Source organism: Mustela nigripes, chromosome 3 (assembly GCF_022355385.1).
Source record: "Mustela nigripes isolate SB6536 chromosome 3, MUSNIG.SB6536, whole genome shotgun sequence".
NCBI classification, from domain to species: Eukaryota; Metazoa; Chordata; class Mammalia; order Carnivora; family Mustelidae; genus Mustela; species Mustela nigripes.
Window position 1 is genome coordinate 38,724,371 of NC_081559.1, and position 17,085 is coordinate 38,741,455.

General features: G+C 53.7%; 1 protein-coding gene across 6 annotated transcripts in view; it reads left to right on the forward strand.

Moving 5' to 3' along the window:
• ARMC9 (armadillo repeat containing 9) overlaps positions 1-9,541 on the forward strand; it is a 153,615-nt gene extending 144,074 nt beyond the window's left edge. Inside the window, exons 24-25 of one of the 6 annotated variants that reach the window (XM_059393706.1) lie at positions 5,365-5,537; positions 8,548-9,541. In XM_059393706.1, the coding sequence (XP_059249689.1) occupies positions 5,365-5,537; positions 8,548-8,684 (310 nt within the window). In that variant the 3' untranslated portion in view covers positions 8,685-9,541. The other 5 variants (XM_059393705.1, XM_059393709.1, XM_059393704.1 and 2 more) reach the window with 5 other exon arrangements.
• Positions 9,542-17,085: the final 7,544 nt, after the last annotated feature.

Below are 17,085 nucleotides of genomic sequence, written 5' to 3' on the forward strand. Positions count from 1 at the left end.
GCCATCTGTACCTTCCTGCAGACAATGGTCCCAGAGAGCTGAAGGGACACAGGGTCCCCCGCCCTGGGGAACACTCAGCTGGGAGATGATGACTCAGCAGCATTCCAAACACAAGTACAGATTAAATATCTCCAGAAGCCTCTGATTGCTCTTCCCCTCCACACAATGCTCCCATTGATGAGCTGAGATCATCTCCGTGGGCCCGGCCTCTCTAATAAATAATTCGTCTATCTTGCAGGCCACCTCCCAGTTTACCCATACCGTGAAGTTTACCTACTATTCAGCACCATTATTCCCATCGCAATTGACTTCCCCCTATCACAGGTCATTGCCATCCTGAATCTCCTGTCCACGTGCTTTTCCTGCCCTGCCCTAATCCGGCCTCATTCCTCCTAAACCATCACCATTTCCTGGCTCTGGCTCCCTGCTGCTCAGACTGCTGAGCTCACCCTTTGAGGGGCCTGGGGGCCCGGAAGCCACACTGGCCAGCCCCCCCCAACCCCACCTCACATGGTCCTCATCCCTACAGGAGTCAGGAGCAGTGATCAGCACCTTCAGTCAACAGCACCACCTGCTGCAGCAGCCTCCCACATGGTTTGGACTCCACCAAGCCAAGGAGGGGCTCTTTGGTGCCCTCCAGCCCCAGAGAAGGAGCCAGAAGGAGCCCCTGTCTGAGGGTGCTCTTCTCCCCAGCAGCAAGGTTACTAACATGGCCAAACAAAGGTCATGCCCAGGGCCAAGAAGAGGCTGATTTTGAAGGTGTACTAGTCAGGGTTCTCCAGAGAAAGAGAATTAACAGGGAGGGGGTGGGCAGGAGGGGGTGGTTGTAAGGATTTGGCTCACATGATTGTAGACACTTGGCCAGTCCAAACTCTACAGGATAGGCCCACAAGCTAGAGACCCAGGGAAGAGTTGCAATTGAAGTCCAAAGGCAGTCTTCTGGCACCATTCCTTCCTACTCAGAGGAGAGCAATCTTTGACTCTTCATGCCCTCAACTGATTAGATGAGACCCACCCACACTGCGGAGGACAATGTACTGTGCTCACGATCCACCTATTTAAATGTTAATCTCATCCAAAAAACACCTGCACATAAGTATCCAGAATCACGTTTGACCAGATATTTAGGCATCATGGCCCAACAAAGTTGATTCATAAAATGAACGCACACACATAAGAGTTTTCATAACACATCGCCAAACCGCTCTCCCAAAGGTTGGAGCCCTTTTCTGGTTGCCTAGGGGTCGGGAGATTATAGATTCCTAGCCCTGCGACCCAGACCTTTTCTCCCTTCACTTCTTACCCACTCACCTCAGCGTCCCCCATCCCCACAAGCTGACCTTGCTGCCCCTTGGCTCTAAGGCCCCGTACAGTGAAGCTGCCCAACCATCCCAGGCCTTCCCAGCTAGCTCCTTCAAATCTGGCCTCCCTGTCCCATGACTCTGTGATGGACATCACTGGTGACCCAAGGCTACCACCCATGGCCAGGAATAGCTGCCAGTGCTCCCTGAGTAGTCTGTGCTAGTTTCTCATAGTGATTCCTTCTTGAAATGTAAGAGGGCTATGTTTTAACTGACTGAACCCCCCAGGTGACCCCAATAAGGCTAATTTTAAAATGGTCAAGATGGTAACTTTTTTCCTCTTGGAATTACTTTTATTTTTTAATTTTTTTTAATTTAAATTCAATTAATTAACATATAGCATATTATTAATTTCAGAGGTAGAGTTCAGTGATTCATCAGTGGCATCGAACACCCAGTGCTCATTCCATCATGTGCCCTCCTTAATGTCCATCACCCAGTTATGCCACACTCCCACCCCTTCCCCTCCAGCAGCCCTGTTTGTTTCCTATGATTAAGAGTCTCTTATGGTTTGTGTCCCTCTCTGATTTCGTCTTATTTTACTTTCCTCCTCCCTCCCCCTGTTTTGTTTCTTAAGGGCCATGTATGAGTAATAATCAACTGCTATAACAAAAATCAAAACATCAAAATTAGAATAGCAAAATAGGGGGGAAAGGTCATTTGAACCACATAATATTAAAAGAAAACTACCTTGGGGCACCTGGCTGGCTCAGTCAGTAGAGCACAAGGCTCTTGATCCTGGGCTAGTGAGTTCAAGCCCCAGGCTGGGCATAGAGCTTACTTACTCACATACATACATATGTACATTGTTTTAAATAAAGAAAAATCATTTTAAACTTTAATAAAATGCTGTAGGGTTAAATCTCCCACATCATTTTTCTTTTCTTTGTTTTTTAAAGATTTTATTTATTTATTAAAGTATGAAAGAGAGAACTAGCAGGGGGACGAGTATCCTTTTCAATCTGGTATCTAAGATTTCCTGCCTAGGGCCGCCTGGGTGGCTCAGTTAAGTGGCTGACTCCAGATTTCAACTCAGGTCATGATCTCAGGGTCCTGGCATCGAGCCCCACGTTGGGCTCCACGCTCAGCAGGAATCTGCTTCAGGATTCTCCCTCTCCCTCAGTTTCTGCCCCCACCCCCGGCCTGCTTGCTCACTCTCTCTCTCTAAAATAAATAAATCTTTTTTTTTTAATTTATTCATTTGAGAGAGATAGATAGAAAAAGCATGAGTAGGTGGAGGGGCAGAGGGAGAAGCAGGCTCCCCACTGAGCAGAAAGCCCAACTCAGGACTCAATCCTGAGATCATGACCCAAGCTGAAGGCAGACACTTAACCACCTGAGCCACTCAGGTACCCTTAAAATAAATAAATCTTTTAAAAAAATAAATAAATAAGAGATGCCCTAGTGGCTCAGCTCAGCAGACCCGAGCGTCTGCCCTCAGCTCAGGTCACGATCCCAGGGTCCTGGGATTGAGCCCCACATTGGGCTTCCTGGCCAGCGGGGAGCCTGCTTCTCCCTCTCTCTGCTGTTCCCCCTGCTTATGCTCATTCTCTCTCTCTCTGTCAAATAAATGAAATATTTTTAAAATAAATAAATAATCAACTAATTTTTAAAAAAGGAGATTTCCTACTTAAAGTATGGGCAGTTTTTATGCCACTTTTCTCCTAAATTTGAATTTGGAAATTTTTCAGATGTTTAAGTTTTATTTTTCTAATGATTAAAATATTCTCCCTGTAAAAAAAGAAGGGAGGGAGGAAAAGAGGGTAGGAAGGAGGGAAGGAAGGGGCATATGGAAATATAGAATTGATTCAAATAAGAAATTTCAGTTTCAGGGCACCTGGGTGGCTCCGTGGGTTAAAGCCTCTGCCTTTGGCTCAGGTCATGATCCCAGGGTCCTGGGATCAAGCCCCACATCTAGCTCTCTGCTTAGCAGGGAGCCTACTTCCCCCTCTCCCATCCTGCCTCTCTACCTACTTGTGATCTCTGTCAAATAAATAAATAAAATCTTTTAAAAAAAGAAAGAAAGAAAGAAATTCCCGTTTCCTTCCAGGTCCCACTCCCCAGAGTCAAAACCCCCATTTAAGGGGCCTGCGATTGACCTCAGCACAGCCTCCCTTGCAAAATCATCACAGCTATTTGAGAGACAGGTGGGGAAACTGAGGCTCTCCAAAGGTCAGCATACTTGCGTACGTTCAGTCACTAGCTGGAGGGTAGCAGAGCAGGACTGAGGGTCTGGGCCCTCCCAGGGAGCACAACCCCTGCCCCCCGCACCTGCCTCCACTTCCCACTCTGTGTGTGCACACAGACGCACAGGCATGCTCCCCACACCGTTCACCGAGGGGGCCTGACTCACTCTCCTAGCTCAACAGCTGTTTGGTGCACACCAACTGTATGAAGTCCACGGACTAAGGGACCCGCTTAGGGCAGGGGAGACGGACCTGCCATAGACAGAGCGCATGCCCAGCTGCTAGCTGAGCCGATGTGTCCAGTGAATGTGTTCATTCACTGGGGATGGCAACCCCGAGTGACAGCCTGGGACTCTGGTCTTTGGAGTTACAGTCAGGAAAATGGGCGTGTAGATAGCAGGGACCCCAGAAGTCAAGGTGGGAGCAAGGTGTAGACAGCTCCATGACAGCCATACAGCAAAGGGCTGGGCAGGGGGGAATCCCACAGAGCCAGGCCCCCACTCCTAGGACTTCTTGTCTAACGGTGCAAAGCTGAGGGTGCCAGCTCCAAGACTAGCCCACCGCATCTCTGGGAGGCCACCCTTCGGGGCTGGCAGCCTGGTGGTATATGGAGAAGAGCTGGCTAGGAGATCCCACTGGGCTCAGATCTTGGCCTCACAACCTGCGCATTACGCGTGTGGCCTTGGGAAAGTTCACAAACGTGGGACCTCAGTTTCTCCATCCGAAAAATGGGGAAGTAATGCCTGCCCCCCCCCACCACCCACAGGAGTGTTTGGGGGCTAAATGTCACCCTCTTTGCGTGGCCCTGGCCACCACATCTAAAATTAGTTTTCTATTGCTGCTCTAACAAATGACCTCAAGCGTAGAAACCTGAACACACAAAGGTATGGCCTCACAGTCCAGTCGGTCAGAAGCCCCACACCGCTCTCATGGGGCTGGAATAGAAGTGTGCACAGGACACACAGCTTCCCGAGTTCCATGGGAAAATCTTTTCTCTGCCTTTTCCGGCTTCTGGAGGCCGCCTGCCTTCTTTGACTCCCGGCCCCTTCCACCGTCTTCAAAGCCAGGCAGGCAGGCATCTCTGTGCCCTTCTTCACAGTCACGCTCCCTTCTCTCTCTTCTTCTGCCCCCTCTCCCACTTTTCCTTTTTATGATTTTATTTGTCAGAGAGAGAGAGGGAGAGAGAGCACAAGGAGGGGGAGCAGCAGGCAGAGGGGGAAGGGGCTCCCCACTGAGCAAGGAACCCGATGTGGGACTCGATCCCAGGACCCTTGGATCATGACCTGAGCCAAAGGCAGATGCTTTACCAACTGAGCCACCCAAGTGGCCCTCCCTCTCCCACTTTTAAGGACCCTCCTGGTTTCCGTGGGCTCACCCTGATAGTCTAGAATAATCTCCCTGTGGCAAAGTCAGAAGATTTGCAACCTCTGTTCCACCGCAGTTACATTCTCCTTTGTCATAAAAGGTCCCAGGGAGTAGGACAGAATGGGGGACAGCTACTCTGCCGGCCACACCTTCCCTGGCCATCCTACCTCACACTTCAAGAATCCCCCAGGCTCCCAGTCCCCCTTCTCGGCTTCATCTCCTTTAATTCCTTTTTTTTTTTTTTTTTAATCTTCCTCTTCCTGTAGAGTGTGTGTTCCCTGGGGGCAAGGATGTATGCCCCCGGGTGCCCTGCCCTACCCCACCCCTACCCTGTGCCCAGGGCCGTGCCTGTCTGGCCTTTTGGTGCTCAGACAGGGAGTTCCTTCCTTCTCCTGCAACTCCCCTAAGTATGCAGTAGCCCTGACTGTAGACTGTTGTGTGTTTCCTTCCAGGGAATTTACATCAGCCTTCCCCTGCGAGCCCCGGACCCCCAGCACCCCGGCAATCCTGGACCTGAACCCACCCAAGGCCAAGGCATCCACTCTGGCCCCTCGGTTCTCTCCATGCGGCCCCCAGCAGGCCAGCCGCCCTGGCTCCGTGTTGTCCTCCACGAGGGGCCCACAGAGTAAGTCAGACCAGAGGGCAGGGCGCTGTGTTTGTCTGGGCCCCACAGGCGAAAGGGAAAGCCAGGGCCCTCGCCAGTGTCTCCTCCTGCCCTAGAAACCAGTTCTCCACTCATCTTCCCATGTATGCCATTGCCATGAGCCTTGGGGGCTCACACACAGCCCAGCAGATGGGGACCATCTCTGGGCAGTGTCACTCAGAGCAAAGACTCCCCCACCTCTGTGGTTGCCCCTGGAATCTGGACCTGCCTTCCAGTGGGGGGCAGCCAACAGCTACTCAGGCAGCCTGGAAACCAAACCCGAGCAGGTGCCTTGGAGGCGGCCACCCCAGTGACTGAGGGTAGGGGGGCCCTGGGGGCTTCCCTCCTGCCATTTTAGACACTGGAGAGACCACTTCCTCTCTCTATCTCCTCCTAGCCTGGGCCAGTTGGCCACCTCCTCCACTCCCCAGCTGAGCCTGGACCTTTCTAAAGAGTCTTAACTAAAAATAAGGGAGAGAGGCCTGGCTGGTGTAGTCAGAGGAGAACACAACCCTCGATCTCAGGGTCGTAGGTTCGAGCCCCAGGCTGGGTGTAGTGATTACTTAAAAATAAAATGTTTTTTAAAATAAATAAATAAAAGAAATCAAAATAAAGGAAAACAAAAGTGAAAAAGAGGATGTCAAGCAACAAAAAAATCTGTCACACTCAGGATATATGCATTTCTGCCACTGTACTGCCCCACACTCTCCCTGCCCCCATCATTTCCTGCCAAAGCCCCGGGCATTCTGGTCAACCCGAGACCTGCTGGGCTAGCCATGTGGTTAATGGGCCGTGCCTGGAAAGCCGGCCCAGCCCTCCCTCTTCTCCGGAGCCTCTCTGGGGGTTAACACAGAGCCACGCCCCAGCCCCTGCTACCCTCCCCGCCGTCCCCAGCAGCAGTGCAGCTCCTGCTGCTGCTTCACACGGGCCGAAGGAAGCCCCCGCAGGTGCCAGGAGCTCATGGCCGGAGAGAGGTGGCCGGGCCCAGCCCTGGCGGGCAGTAACTGCAGCAGCAACAGCTGGGACCCTGCGGGCTCCCCCGGGCCCTGCCCGTGCCTGATAGCTCAGCTAGCAGCAGACCCGTGTCCCATGGCCTCGACAAACAACAAAACCATTGCCCGCAAACTCAGCGAGTACCCCCCGCCAAGCTGCCTGCTTCCTGGGAGGAAAGAGCATGGCCACGTGAGGCGTGTCCGGGCCACAGAGCCAGTGACCTGGGGGAAGGGAAGGTTCTCTGTATTCTGTCTGCACAGAGCCAGCTGAAAGAAGGGCCTATACGAGACAGAGGGGACTCTGTGCGGATGCCGCCTCCGTGCTGGCAGCTGGCGCTGGCTTTTCTTCTCCAGGGAGCCCATCTTACAGGAAGTGAGGACAGTTCCTTCCCCGGTGTCACCATCCCGTTGCCTGAGAACCAGCCAGCTTCCCCCTCTGGCCCAGCGGGCAGCTGCAGGTGACAGATGTGGAGAGACAGTGGTCCACAAGCCCCCAGGTGGCTTCGGGACCTGAGGCAAGGCTGGCTGTCCCGGCAGTCCCCTCCACGGGCTCCTGTCTCTGCCCATCTCAGGTTGTCCCCTCACGCACAGAGGAACGTGGCTGGTAGGCAGCATGAACCCCACCAGTGAGCTCTTCACCTCAGGAGCCTGTGCAGAGGAGGGGGCGGCACCTGAAAACCCAGCCAGGGAAGGCAGGGGCAGACTAGGCCTCGTTGAAACCAGCACTCCTCTCTCCAGTCAGCTGGGAGAAAAACTGTGGGGACTTAGGACAAGGGACACCCATCCTCAAGCCATATTCCGGAGCACCAGATCGGTTGTTCTCGTCCTCTTTTGAAATCTGGTAAGACTGTGATCTAGTCCCAGACACAGCTTGGAAGCCACAGCTGCTCTCGATCTTCTGCACACGTGTTTTAAAGTCCTCCTAGAGCTGACCGTGTAACCCACTTTCCTCTAGTAAGATTGTAAACACAAGAAGCTCCGATGGCAAAATGACTAGTCCCCATTGGGGAGGACTGTGCTGGCCCTTGCGGAGGGTGACGTCAGAGCCCGTGTCCTAGGACAGAGCCAGCAATGTCACCCAAGCGAGGAGCAGGATCTGACCTCTCCTGAAATAGGAGTATTTGAAATAAAAGTATCAATATTTAGATGGTACTTGGGTGTGGTATGGGCTGTGTGTGTGTGTGAATAAAATTGGGTATTATCCCCCAGGCACTCCATCTGCCCTGACTATGCCCTTAGTGAAGACATCTTTGTGGTCCAACAGGACAAAAATAGAAGATAAGCATTGCATTTTCCAGTGGCCTCCTCACTCCTCAAAAAAGCCAGCAGAGGAGGTAGACCGAAGAACATTAGAGCAGGCAAGTGGCCGGGTCACCCCCAAGATGTCTGTAAACCCATCAGAGGCTAGGACCCTGGATTAATCTTGTGAGCTCTTGGCAGTAGCACCAAGGGCGGGGCGCGTGAGAACTCTGTGGTTCTGAGACTGGCCCGGAGGCCACATCCAGATTCTCTAGAAATGTCTCCCCTCTGTGTTCCTGGGGAAGAAAGCTGTGGAGAGCAAGGCCCTACCTTCTTCTTGGGAATGTCCACCTCCAGGCTCTCTCCACCTCCTGACTAAGAGAAAATGTCAAGGCTTATCTCCAGTACCTGTGGACAAGGTCACACAGGGAAAGCAGATGGGGTCACTCCGTGGTGAGACTTTAAAGAGTGGCTGCCGGGACGCCTGGGTGGCTCAGTGGGTTAAGCCGCTGCCTTCGGCTCAGATCATGATTCCAGGGTCCTGGGATCGAGTCCCACATCGGGTTCTCTGCTCAGCAGGAGGCCTGCTTCCTTTCCTCTCTCTCTGCCTGCCTCTCCTACTTGTGATTTCTCTGTCAAATAAATAAATAAAATCTTTAAAAAAAAAATAAAATAAAATAAAGAGTGGCTGCAGATGAACAGCAGGGAAACGTGATGGAAAAATCTCTCCTGGTCTCCCCAGTAAATCCACTCCCTTTCAGATTCCTCAGATGCCGCTGACTGGCACGGCCTTTCCTGTCTCCAGAACTCTGGAAGGACGAGAAGAGGAATGGGTTCCCCTCGTCTCCATGGTATCAAGGCAACTGTTGTTTCTCCCCCAGACCTACAGATGGGCTAAAAACCTGATTTGTAAACGTCTGGCCACTTCGGGAGAAGAAAAAAGTCTGTTAGAGATTTGGGAAGTAGCCAGCTCTGTATCAGACGACACTGAAATCACCAGGTACAGCCCGAGTGGTTCTCCGGGCTAAGTAAATACCGCCCCGTCTCCACACCACGCCCTGGGAGACTCCTCTCACCGGCATACGCGTCCACATCCCCAGGCTGATGGCCAGCAAGAACCTTGGTAAAACACCAGCAGCTTCTTCATAAACATCCCGGCTGTCTGCTGGCCTCGCTGAGTTGGCTGGGGTCACACATGAACATGACCTACAGGAGAGAAGCAAGGACATGAGTAAATGCAGATGGTTTCAAAGGTCATCTGGACATCTGGTCGTACAGCCAGCTCCTAGGATTTGCCCATGAAACCCACCCAGGGAGCCACGGTGGAGAGCCTGTGGAAATTTTGAGAATGGTGGGCCCTCGGGAAGATCCCTTCTTCCCCTGGAAGCTGACTGCAGCTCTCCAGGTTCCTGGCCCCCTAATCTCTCCTGAGTAGAACTCGATCTCATTTTGCTTCCTTTACAGCAAGGTGTCAATGCCTGACAACAGCTTAAATTATGACCCTTGGTGGGAATATAATAGATAGGTGGAGGTTTGAGATCCAGTCAGATCCCAGAGGTCAATCATTCAGTAGGTTGGGAAGGATTTAGCCCAAATCAAAAGAAGTAAACCAGAAGCAAAGGCACAGATAGGATTAATGCATAAATTCCATGACAAACTTTTTAAATTAAAACAAGAGCTGACCCTGTGCTTATAGGATCTTACCTTGCTTGCCAAATCCTAATCCTGGCCCCAATTCCAATAAAACTTTTTTTTACAGAAATGGGCAGCCAGTTCACCGAATTGATTTCTCTAATATTGCGTTAAAATATCTCTTGTCTTGATTCCTAAGTTTCGGGATACTACCTTCCATTTTGTGTGCAAGGTGAATGCCCCACTTGCCTTACCCGCATCCTGGCCCAGGATCGAGGGGGTTCCTCCTGGGCCCCTGGCAGTGTGCCAATGACCCAGCCTCACAGCCAGATGGCTGGCCTGCCTGCCCGTTGGGCCATCTTCATCTGTCCACATACCGTTTGTGGTGCATTGGGCTGAGGAGTGGTTCGCTTTGCTTTGCACATAACAAACTACACCCAAAACACGTGGCTTAAAACAACTTATTAGCTTTATGGTTATGTGGCTCTGCGATGGGGCTGGGCTCCAGTGGGCGCTTCTGTTGTGTTTGGCTGGACCCAGATGTGTCTGTGCTCAGAAGGCCATCGAGGGCCTCGCTCGTCTAACAGCCAGCTGTTGGCTGGGTTCTGAGTTGTCCTCCGCGAGGCCTCTCGTCCCGCAGCAGCCGGCTGGCCTGGGTGCCTTCCCCGGTGGCCTCAGGATTCTGGCTGCAGGGAGAGAGACATGAAGCCCCAGGGCTGCTGAGGGGGGGGGGGGGGGGGGGGGGGGGGGGGGGTTTCTACCTGCACCGTGTTTACTCTTCTCCCATTGGCCAAAGCTGGTCACACGACCAAGGCCAACAGTCCATGCAGCGAGATGAGACTACGGGGCCACTGAGCGAACCCAGGGCCCGACCCAGACAACGCACGACATCAAAGCATTCAGAATTTTACCTCGCTGCTCAGAACCAAGGCTTTCAGGGTGGTTTTCCGCCCCCATGGTGTGACATTTTGATTCAGTTCAGCAAACAGCCTCTGGAACCACTCTGTGCTGGGACGCGGAGTGTTGCAATTTTGTGGGAATCCCATTTGCTTGGTGGGGCTTCCACCGGCAGGAGCAAGTGAAGTGGGGGAGGCTGTCTCTCACAGGTCCTCTTGCCTCGACAGCCCCCTCCCTGGGGAGGTGGTCATGGCTGGGTGCAGGCGGAGTAGGAGCTGCAGCACTATAGGGCTGGCGGGGGGGAGTGTTTCCTAGGGTTCCTGGGTTAAGGCCAGGCTGGTCAATCCAAACCAGATAGAGCGGGGGTAGGGGAGAGGGGGAGGGCTTGGTAAGCTCTGCAGGGGTCTTATCTAAGGGGCACACCAGCTGAGGAGCTGAGAAGCAGGAGATGCCAGGGCCTTGGGGAATCATATCTTATAAGCTTCTGCCTTGGTGGACTTCCTGGAGGAGGTGGTGGTGCTGAGAGAAAGTCAGGCCTCCAGCAGCCTACACCGAGTGTCCTGTTGAAGAAGGTGGAGGAAGTGGGAGTGTGCATGGGCTCACAGAGGAGGGCACTAGGGAAGTGAGAAAGTGAGGGCAGAACGAGGGGTGAGAGAAAAAATAGGGGCTAGTGCAGGAGGCCTCCTGGGAGGGGGACAGGCGACATGCACTCTGGAGGGGGCAGAACAGGGCATCAGGGTGATCACCACTGTCTGAGCTGGAGGGCATGGAGAAGAGCCTGACTGCTGAGGCGCCTTCCAGAGAGCTGTAGGGTCAAGGGTCAGCCCAGCCCTGAGATAGGCTGGGAAGGCACCAGGGGCTATGGGAGGAGGGTGTCCTGCAGAGGGAAGGCGGGGCAAGGCGACAGCATGAGCTCTCAGAGGGGAGACCAGAGCGAAGGCCACGGGGCAGTGACCTTGAAGGGTCCTGAGGAGCAGGCTTCCACCAGGCCCTCCTCTGGATCCTGGGCCAGAGGCCATGGTGTCCCCAAGCCACCTTGTACCCACTCGTAAGAGCTGATCGCTAAATTTTCGTGAGTTCTGTGAGCGGCCATTAAACATAACCATCAACGAAACTGAAGTTATAGAAACTTACAATTAAATAAATTCTATTTGTAAAAGGTAATAAATACTCAAAACTCATCCCTTCCGAATTATTGTCTATGTCCCGGGGGTTATTCGCATCTGTCGTGTCTGTAAGGGGGAGATAGGATATAATCAAGGCTACAGTACGTCTCTTCCCAACTCTGTCTTCGGGGACATCATGTTGATAGCTCAGAATCGGCCATGCTGGGCATACGTACACCCCCAAAACTGGGAAATACTACCCCCCAGGATTCTCCCCACCAGAGAGCTGGTTGTTACATTGGCCAGCACACCAGTGACAGGAGTGTGCAGAGACATGCAGCCCAAGAGAGAATGCTGGCTGGACCAGAGATGGTACAGGGAGTCGGAAGCAACAGGGTAGTGTGTGCCCCCAAAGTGGCAGCCATTCCAGAAGCTTCCGTCCACACCTGCTGCCCCATGGCCCTGGATCCCGGTGTTGGCCCAGAGTTCGAGCATCACTTCCCTTGCAGGCCCTCACCCCACCGGAAGCAGCCCAGAGCCTTTGCCCCTGGAGCAGGCAACCAGTGAGGATGGCGTCTGGGTAGCCAGGGTGTGCCTTGGATCTTGCCACTTGGTGTCCTGATGCCACTCATGCCTCCACTCCCTGTGCTGCCCGGAAATGCGCTGGCTCTACCTGCTTAAGGACACGGTGCTGCTCTGCCTGCCTGTCCCCAGGAGGGAGGGGGGAGGGCTGGAGAGACTGCCGGGCTGCTGGGACTTTGTGTTCTGCTCAGGGCCCGGCACCGACAGGGCAGAGCAGAGATAAGGGGGTGCCCTCTTCACACTAGCAGGTGACCGGGAAGTGCCACCATCAGCCTTGAACTCCAGCAGCAGCAGCATCTAGGGAAAAGCCAGGCAGAGGGCCCCAGGGTCTTAATAGGTCTGGAAACGCAAGGCCTTGAGTTTACTGGGGACATCGGGCTTAAGGGCAGAATGCAGGGCAGAGAACCTGGATGCGGTGCCTGCAGGAAGAGTGGGGGCAGAAGTGGCAGGGGTGTGAGGGTGAGCGACCCTGGCCCTGGTTAGATTCAGGGGCCCACCTGGGGAGCAACGTGATCTTAGAGCTTACAGAGCCTCAGAGGAGCTCCAGGGCCCTGAGGCTTGAGAACCCAGTAATGGTCTGGCACAGGGAGCCCAGCTGGAGCCGGCATTGGGAGTCTCCTGGTGGGTCACTTCAGGGGAAGGTGATTTCTGTGCCCAGAGCATCACCAACAGCAGGCCAGATGGCCCAGGGCAGAGGGACCAGAGGCTAGGGGAGTCCCAGAGTACCAACAACAGGTTCAGGAGACAGTGGGGAGCAAACTCAGGACAGGGAATCTGTGGCCAGAGACGACCTTCTGCTGAAGGCGTGGAGTGCCCAGCAGGGAGGAAAACACAAAAAGCAGGCAAAAGAGGAGACGATTTCTGAGCTCTGGTGGGACACCGCCCCCCAAAAGGGAACACATGGAAATAGTGAGGGAAGCAGGGACCTGGCTATCATTGGCCTGTCCTAGAATCCCAAGGAGACCAACTCCCCCATCACAGCAAAGGAGGCCAAGCCAGGCTGGGCCTCTCTGAGCAGCAGCCCGATGACAGGCTGTGGTCAGCATCTCGCCATGGGGTGCAAACAGGAAACGGGGTCCACTCCCCACGCCTGCCTCGCCAGGTCTCCAGGGGCTTGCAGGGCGGGAGTTACCCTTGAGCCTCCAGACTGAGCTGGGAGCCCCTTTCCTTCTCCCTGGGGCTGCTGGAATGTGCCTGCCTGTGGCCCCGTTCCCCTTCTGCGGGGGGGCAGGGGGGAGGCGCCCCCCAGGAAGAGGCGGCAGTGGCTCTGGCTGGCCTGGGTGGGACCCCTGGTGGCAGTTGTCTCCAACCCATGCCTGGACCTTTTCTGCTTATCTGGGCTAATAAATCCCTCCCCACTCCGGTTTTTTGTTTTTGTTTTTGTTTTTCCTTCTAATGATTCTTGATGTTGGATGTCCCTAGTCGCCCAAACACCTGCGAATGAAGCCATGGCCGGCGCTCCCAGGTTGGGTTGGGTGTCTGCCTTCCAAAGGCACCTTCCATCAGAGCCCAGGTGTGACTCCTGTGTGTGGAGCAGGCATCCCCACACACACACCCCCACACACACGTGCTGCTTACCCCAGCCAGTAGGAAGTATGTCAGCGCTGGCAACTCTGTCTTCCCTCCATCCTGGGGAAACCCCGTGTGGCTGGGTCCCTTCTGATGCTTTAGCAACAAACCCTTATCTCACGAAGTTCCAGACCATTCCATCCTTCACGCTTGTAAGAACAACTTTCCACCTTCATTGTTACCGCAAAACGGTCTGTGACACGTGTAAATCTAAGACTGAGAAGGGACAAGGGAGGGGACCTGGGCACCAGGTGGCCGGGGAATCCGCAATGGCCACAAAGGCCTGACAAACGGTGACGTCGCAGAGCCACACTGGTGGTCAGATCAGCCTGGGCTGTGCTGGGAGACTAGACTCACCCTGCAGCCTCTGTCATGAGGGGTCGGGTCTCCTGAGGATTCTGAGGTCACCACGAGACAGGAGCAGCTGCAGGCCAAAGAAACTGGACCAAAAAGTTCATGATTATAGTTAACAGTTAAATACAACTTCTCAGAAACCGTCTGGCCCAGGCATGAAATCTATCACCATCTTCTTCCTACACAGTCAGGTGCCTAATTAAAAACAACAACTGACTAAGGGAGGGACCGGCAGGTACTGAAATCTGCCCCACCTGGAACGGCTCTGGCTTCTCCCCTCTGTACCCCAGAGCAGGTGCCCCAGCCCCCTGCCCCCACTCAAGCCCCAGTCGGTGGGCCGCTGCAGCCTCAAACCCAGGACCGGGTTTTCTGTTCTTTGTTGGTTCTTTAACACCTATAACCAGTGACTCCCACACACACACACCTGAAGGGACCATCCCATGTTAAGGAAAGATCCTGGGTCCCAGTCTCCAGAATCATGGGTGCCCTGGCTCTGCCTTTTCTTGCTCCTGCCCTTCATCTCATCCACTGACCTGCTTCCTTCCAGCTTCCTGATTCCTTCCAGCCCCTCCCCTCTCACCTACCCAGGGCTCAATTCCAGTCTCCAATCGAAAGTTCTAGAAGGGAGGGCTCCAGGGACTCCACCCGTAGACAAGAGGGTCTAAGTAGAGAGGAGGGGAGGCCTCCTAGCCTCCTCCTTTCTGGGTGCTTCTGGCTCCATTAAGTCTTGGAAGAGAGACATTCCCCCATGTCTAAGGACCGCCTCAGACGGAGACCAAACTGGGTTTTAGAACTATAGTCCATGATCAGGCAAAAGCGCAGTGAGCCGCAAATCCAGAGAGAAGCTCCCAAAGGAAAAATGATCCCATTGGGGGATCCTTTCCCCATGTTGGTGGGAAGAGCAGGAGAAGGTAGGAGAATGGAGATGTGGCCTCCCTTGGCCCTGAAACTCCTCTGGAAGTGGACTGGCTTAGCCTCCACAGGGAGCCAGGGCTGTTAATGGATGTCTGCCACTGAAAGCTTCCTTGGTCAGGCAGGTTGGGGTGTGCAGATGTCTCCTCCCCAAGCAGGCTTACCTCAGAGGGGGTGGGGCAGTCAGCACCACACTCCTGCTTTGCCTGGTCCACAGAAACTGCTCCCACGGCCTCACCCTTTACAAAACTCGAAGCTTGCACCTAAGGACAGCCAGGAGGCCCCCCCAGGCAGACAGCAGCCCACAGCCCAGACACCTTTCCGGTGCACGGCACCCCTGGTTCTGCACCCAGCTCTCTTGGAGTGCTGGAGTGGGTCCCAGCTCCCCAGGGTTCATCTCGCCCCCTCTTCCCTCACTGCCTGTCACTGGGTGACTTTGAACTTTGTGTACATCTCACCTCTCCGCCCCCAGACACCATCTTATCAGTTCCTTATCCTCAGCCCAGGAAGGGTCTCCCACAAGGAGCAGAGCAGCTTGAGGTCTCCAGTGGGGCAGGTGCACAGCCCCTGAAATGTGGGTCCCCCTTTGCATTACTACTTTCTGGGCAGAGTCCCCGTTTCTGAGACCCTGCCCTGTGGGGGGTGAGGGAAGCAAGACCGTGGTGTGCGGGTGGATGTGAGGACGAAGCCGACCCCCAGCTGAGATCAGGGAGGCCCATGCCTTCAAGGAAGGAAGGCGCTGCAGGCTGCTGGGGAGAGGTTGGCCCCCAGAAGATACATGGCCAAGTTTCTCCAGCTCCTGCCTCCATCTTCCTGGTGGCTCTTCTCTGCCCAGAACTCTGCCTGCCCTTCCCCACCCCATCCCCTATCCTCCTGGGACCTCTGCTGGGACATTAACCCACAGGAGGATTTTTCCTGTCCCTCTCTGTCCTTCCTTCCCCAGATCCTTCAGCATCCCTGTCACTGTGAACTCCCAGAGGGTAGGGAGGGCGGGGCTGCTCCGGACAGGGCCCTGTCTGGCCAGTTAGGGAGGGTGGGCTGGGTACCAGAGCTACAGAGCTCAATTCCAGCCCCCGTCCTGAGCGCCCCACACTCTACAGCTGTGGCCGCTGCTGGGAGCCCACTGCCTTCCCCCCAGACCACAGCTTCCCTTAGGGACCCTGTGCATAGCTGATCCCTTGTTCCCTTAACAGCTTTACGGAGATAACACTCCAGGCACTGGTAGAGTGTGTGATTTTTTTTTTTTTTTATTTATTTGAAAGAGAGAGAGAGACAGAGAAAGAGATATCATAAGTAGGCAGAGAGGCAGGCAGAGAGAGAGGAAGAAGCAGGCTCCCTGCTGAGCAGGGAGCCTGATGCGGGGCTTGATCCCAGGACCCTGAGATCATGACCTGAGCCAAAGGCGGAGGCTTAAACCACTGAGCCACCCAGGTGTCCCATGACTCTTGATTTCAGAGTCGTGCATACAAGGCCCAGGTCGGGAAAGGAGCCTAGTTAAAAAACATAAATACACAGCAGCTTTCCTGTGGTATCACGAAAGGGTACAACGTGATAAACTTTGGTAGATGGAAGCACCCATGAAACCATCACAAGCAATGGAGTGAACAACCCACCACCCCCAATAATCTCTGTGGCCTCTTTTTTTTTTTTTTTTTTAAGATTTTATTTATTTGAGGGAGTGTACAAGTGAGCACAGGCAAGGGGAGAGGGAGAAGCAGACTCCCCGCTGAGCAGGGAGCCCAGGAGCATGAGATCGTGACCTGGGCTTAAGGTAGACACTTAACCAACTGAGCCACCGAGGCACCCTCTCCGTGGCCTCTCCTGTAATCTCCCCCTTCCGCCTCTCCCCCATCCATAGGCAACTTACTTTTCTGTCGTTATAGATCTGTTTGCATTTTCTAGAATTTTATGTATATAATGTAATCTCACAGTATGGGTTTCTTCTTTTTTTCAAGCTTCTTAGTTTGAGATCATGCTTAGTTTCGAGCATGCTTAGTTTGAGATTATCCCCCTGCGGCATCTATCACTAACTTTGCCCTTCTTATTCTTGAGTATGACTGCATTATCTAGACCATCACGGGAGTATGACTGCATTGTCTAGACAATCACGGGTATATTTATCTCCTACAAATAAAGCTGTTGTGAGCCTTCACATCTACATCCTCGTATGGACACATCTCTCTTTGGGAAATACTTAGGAGTGGAATGGCTGGGTCAGGGTAGGTATATATTTAACTTACTGAGAAA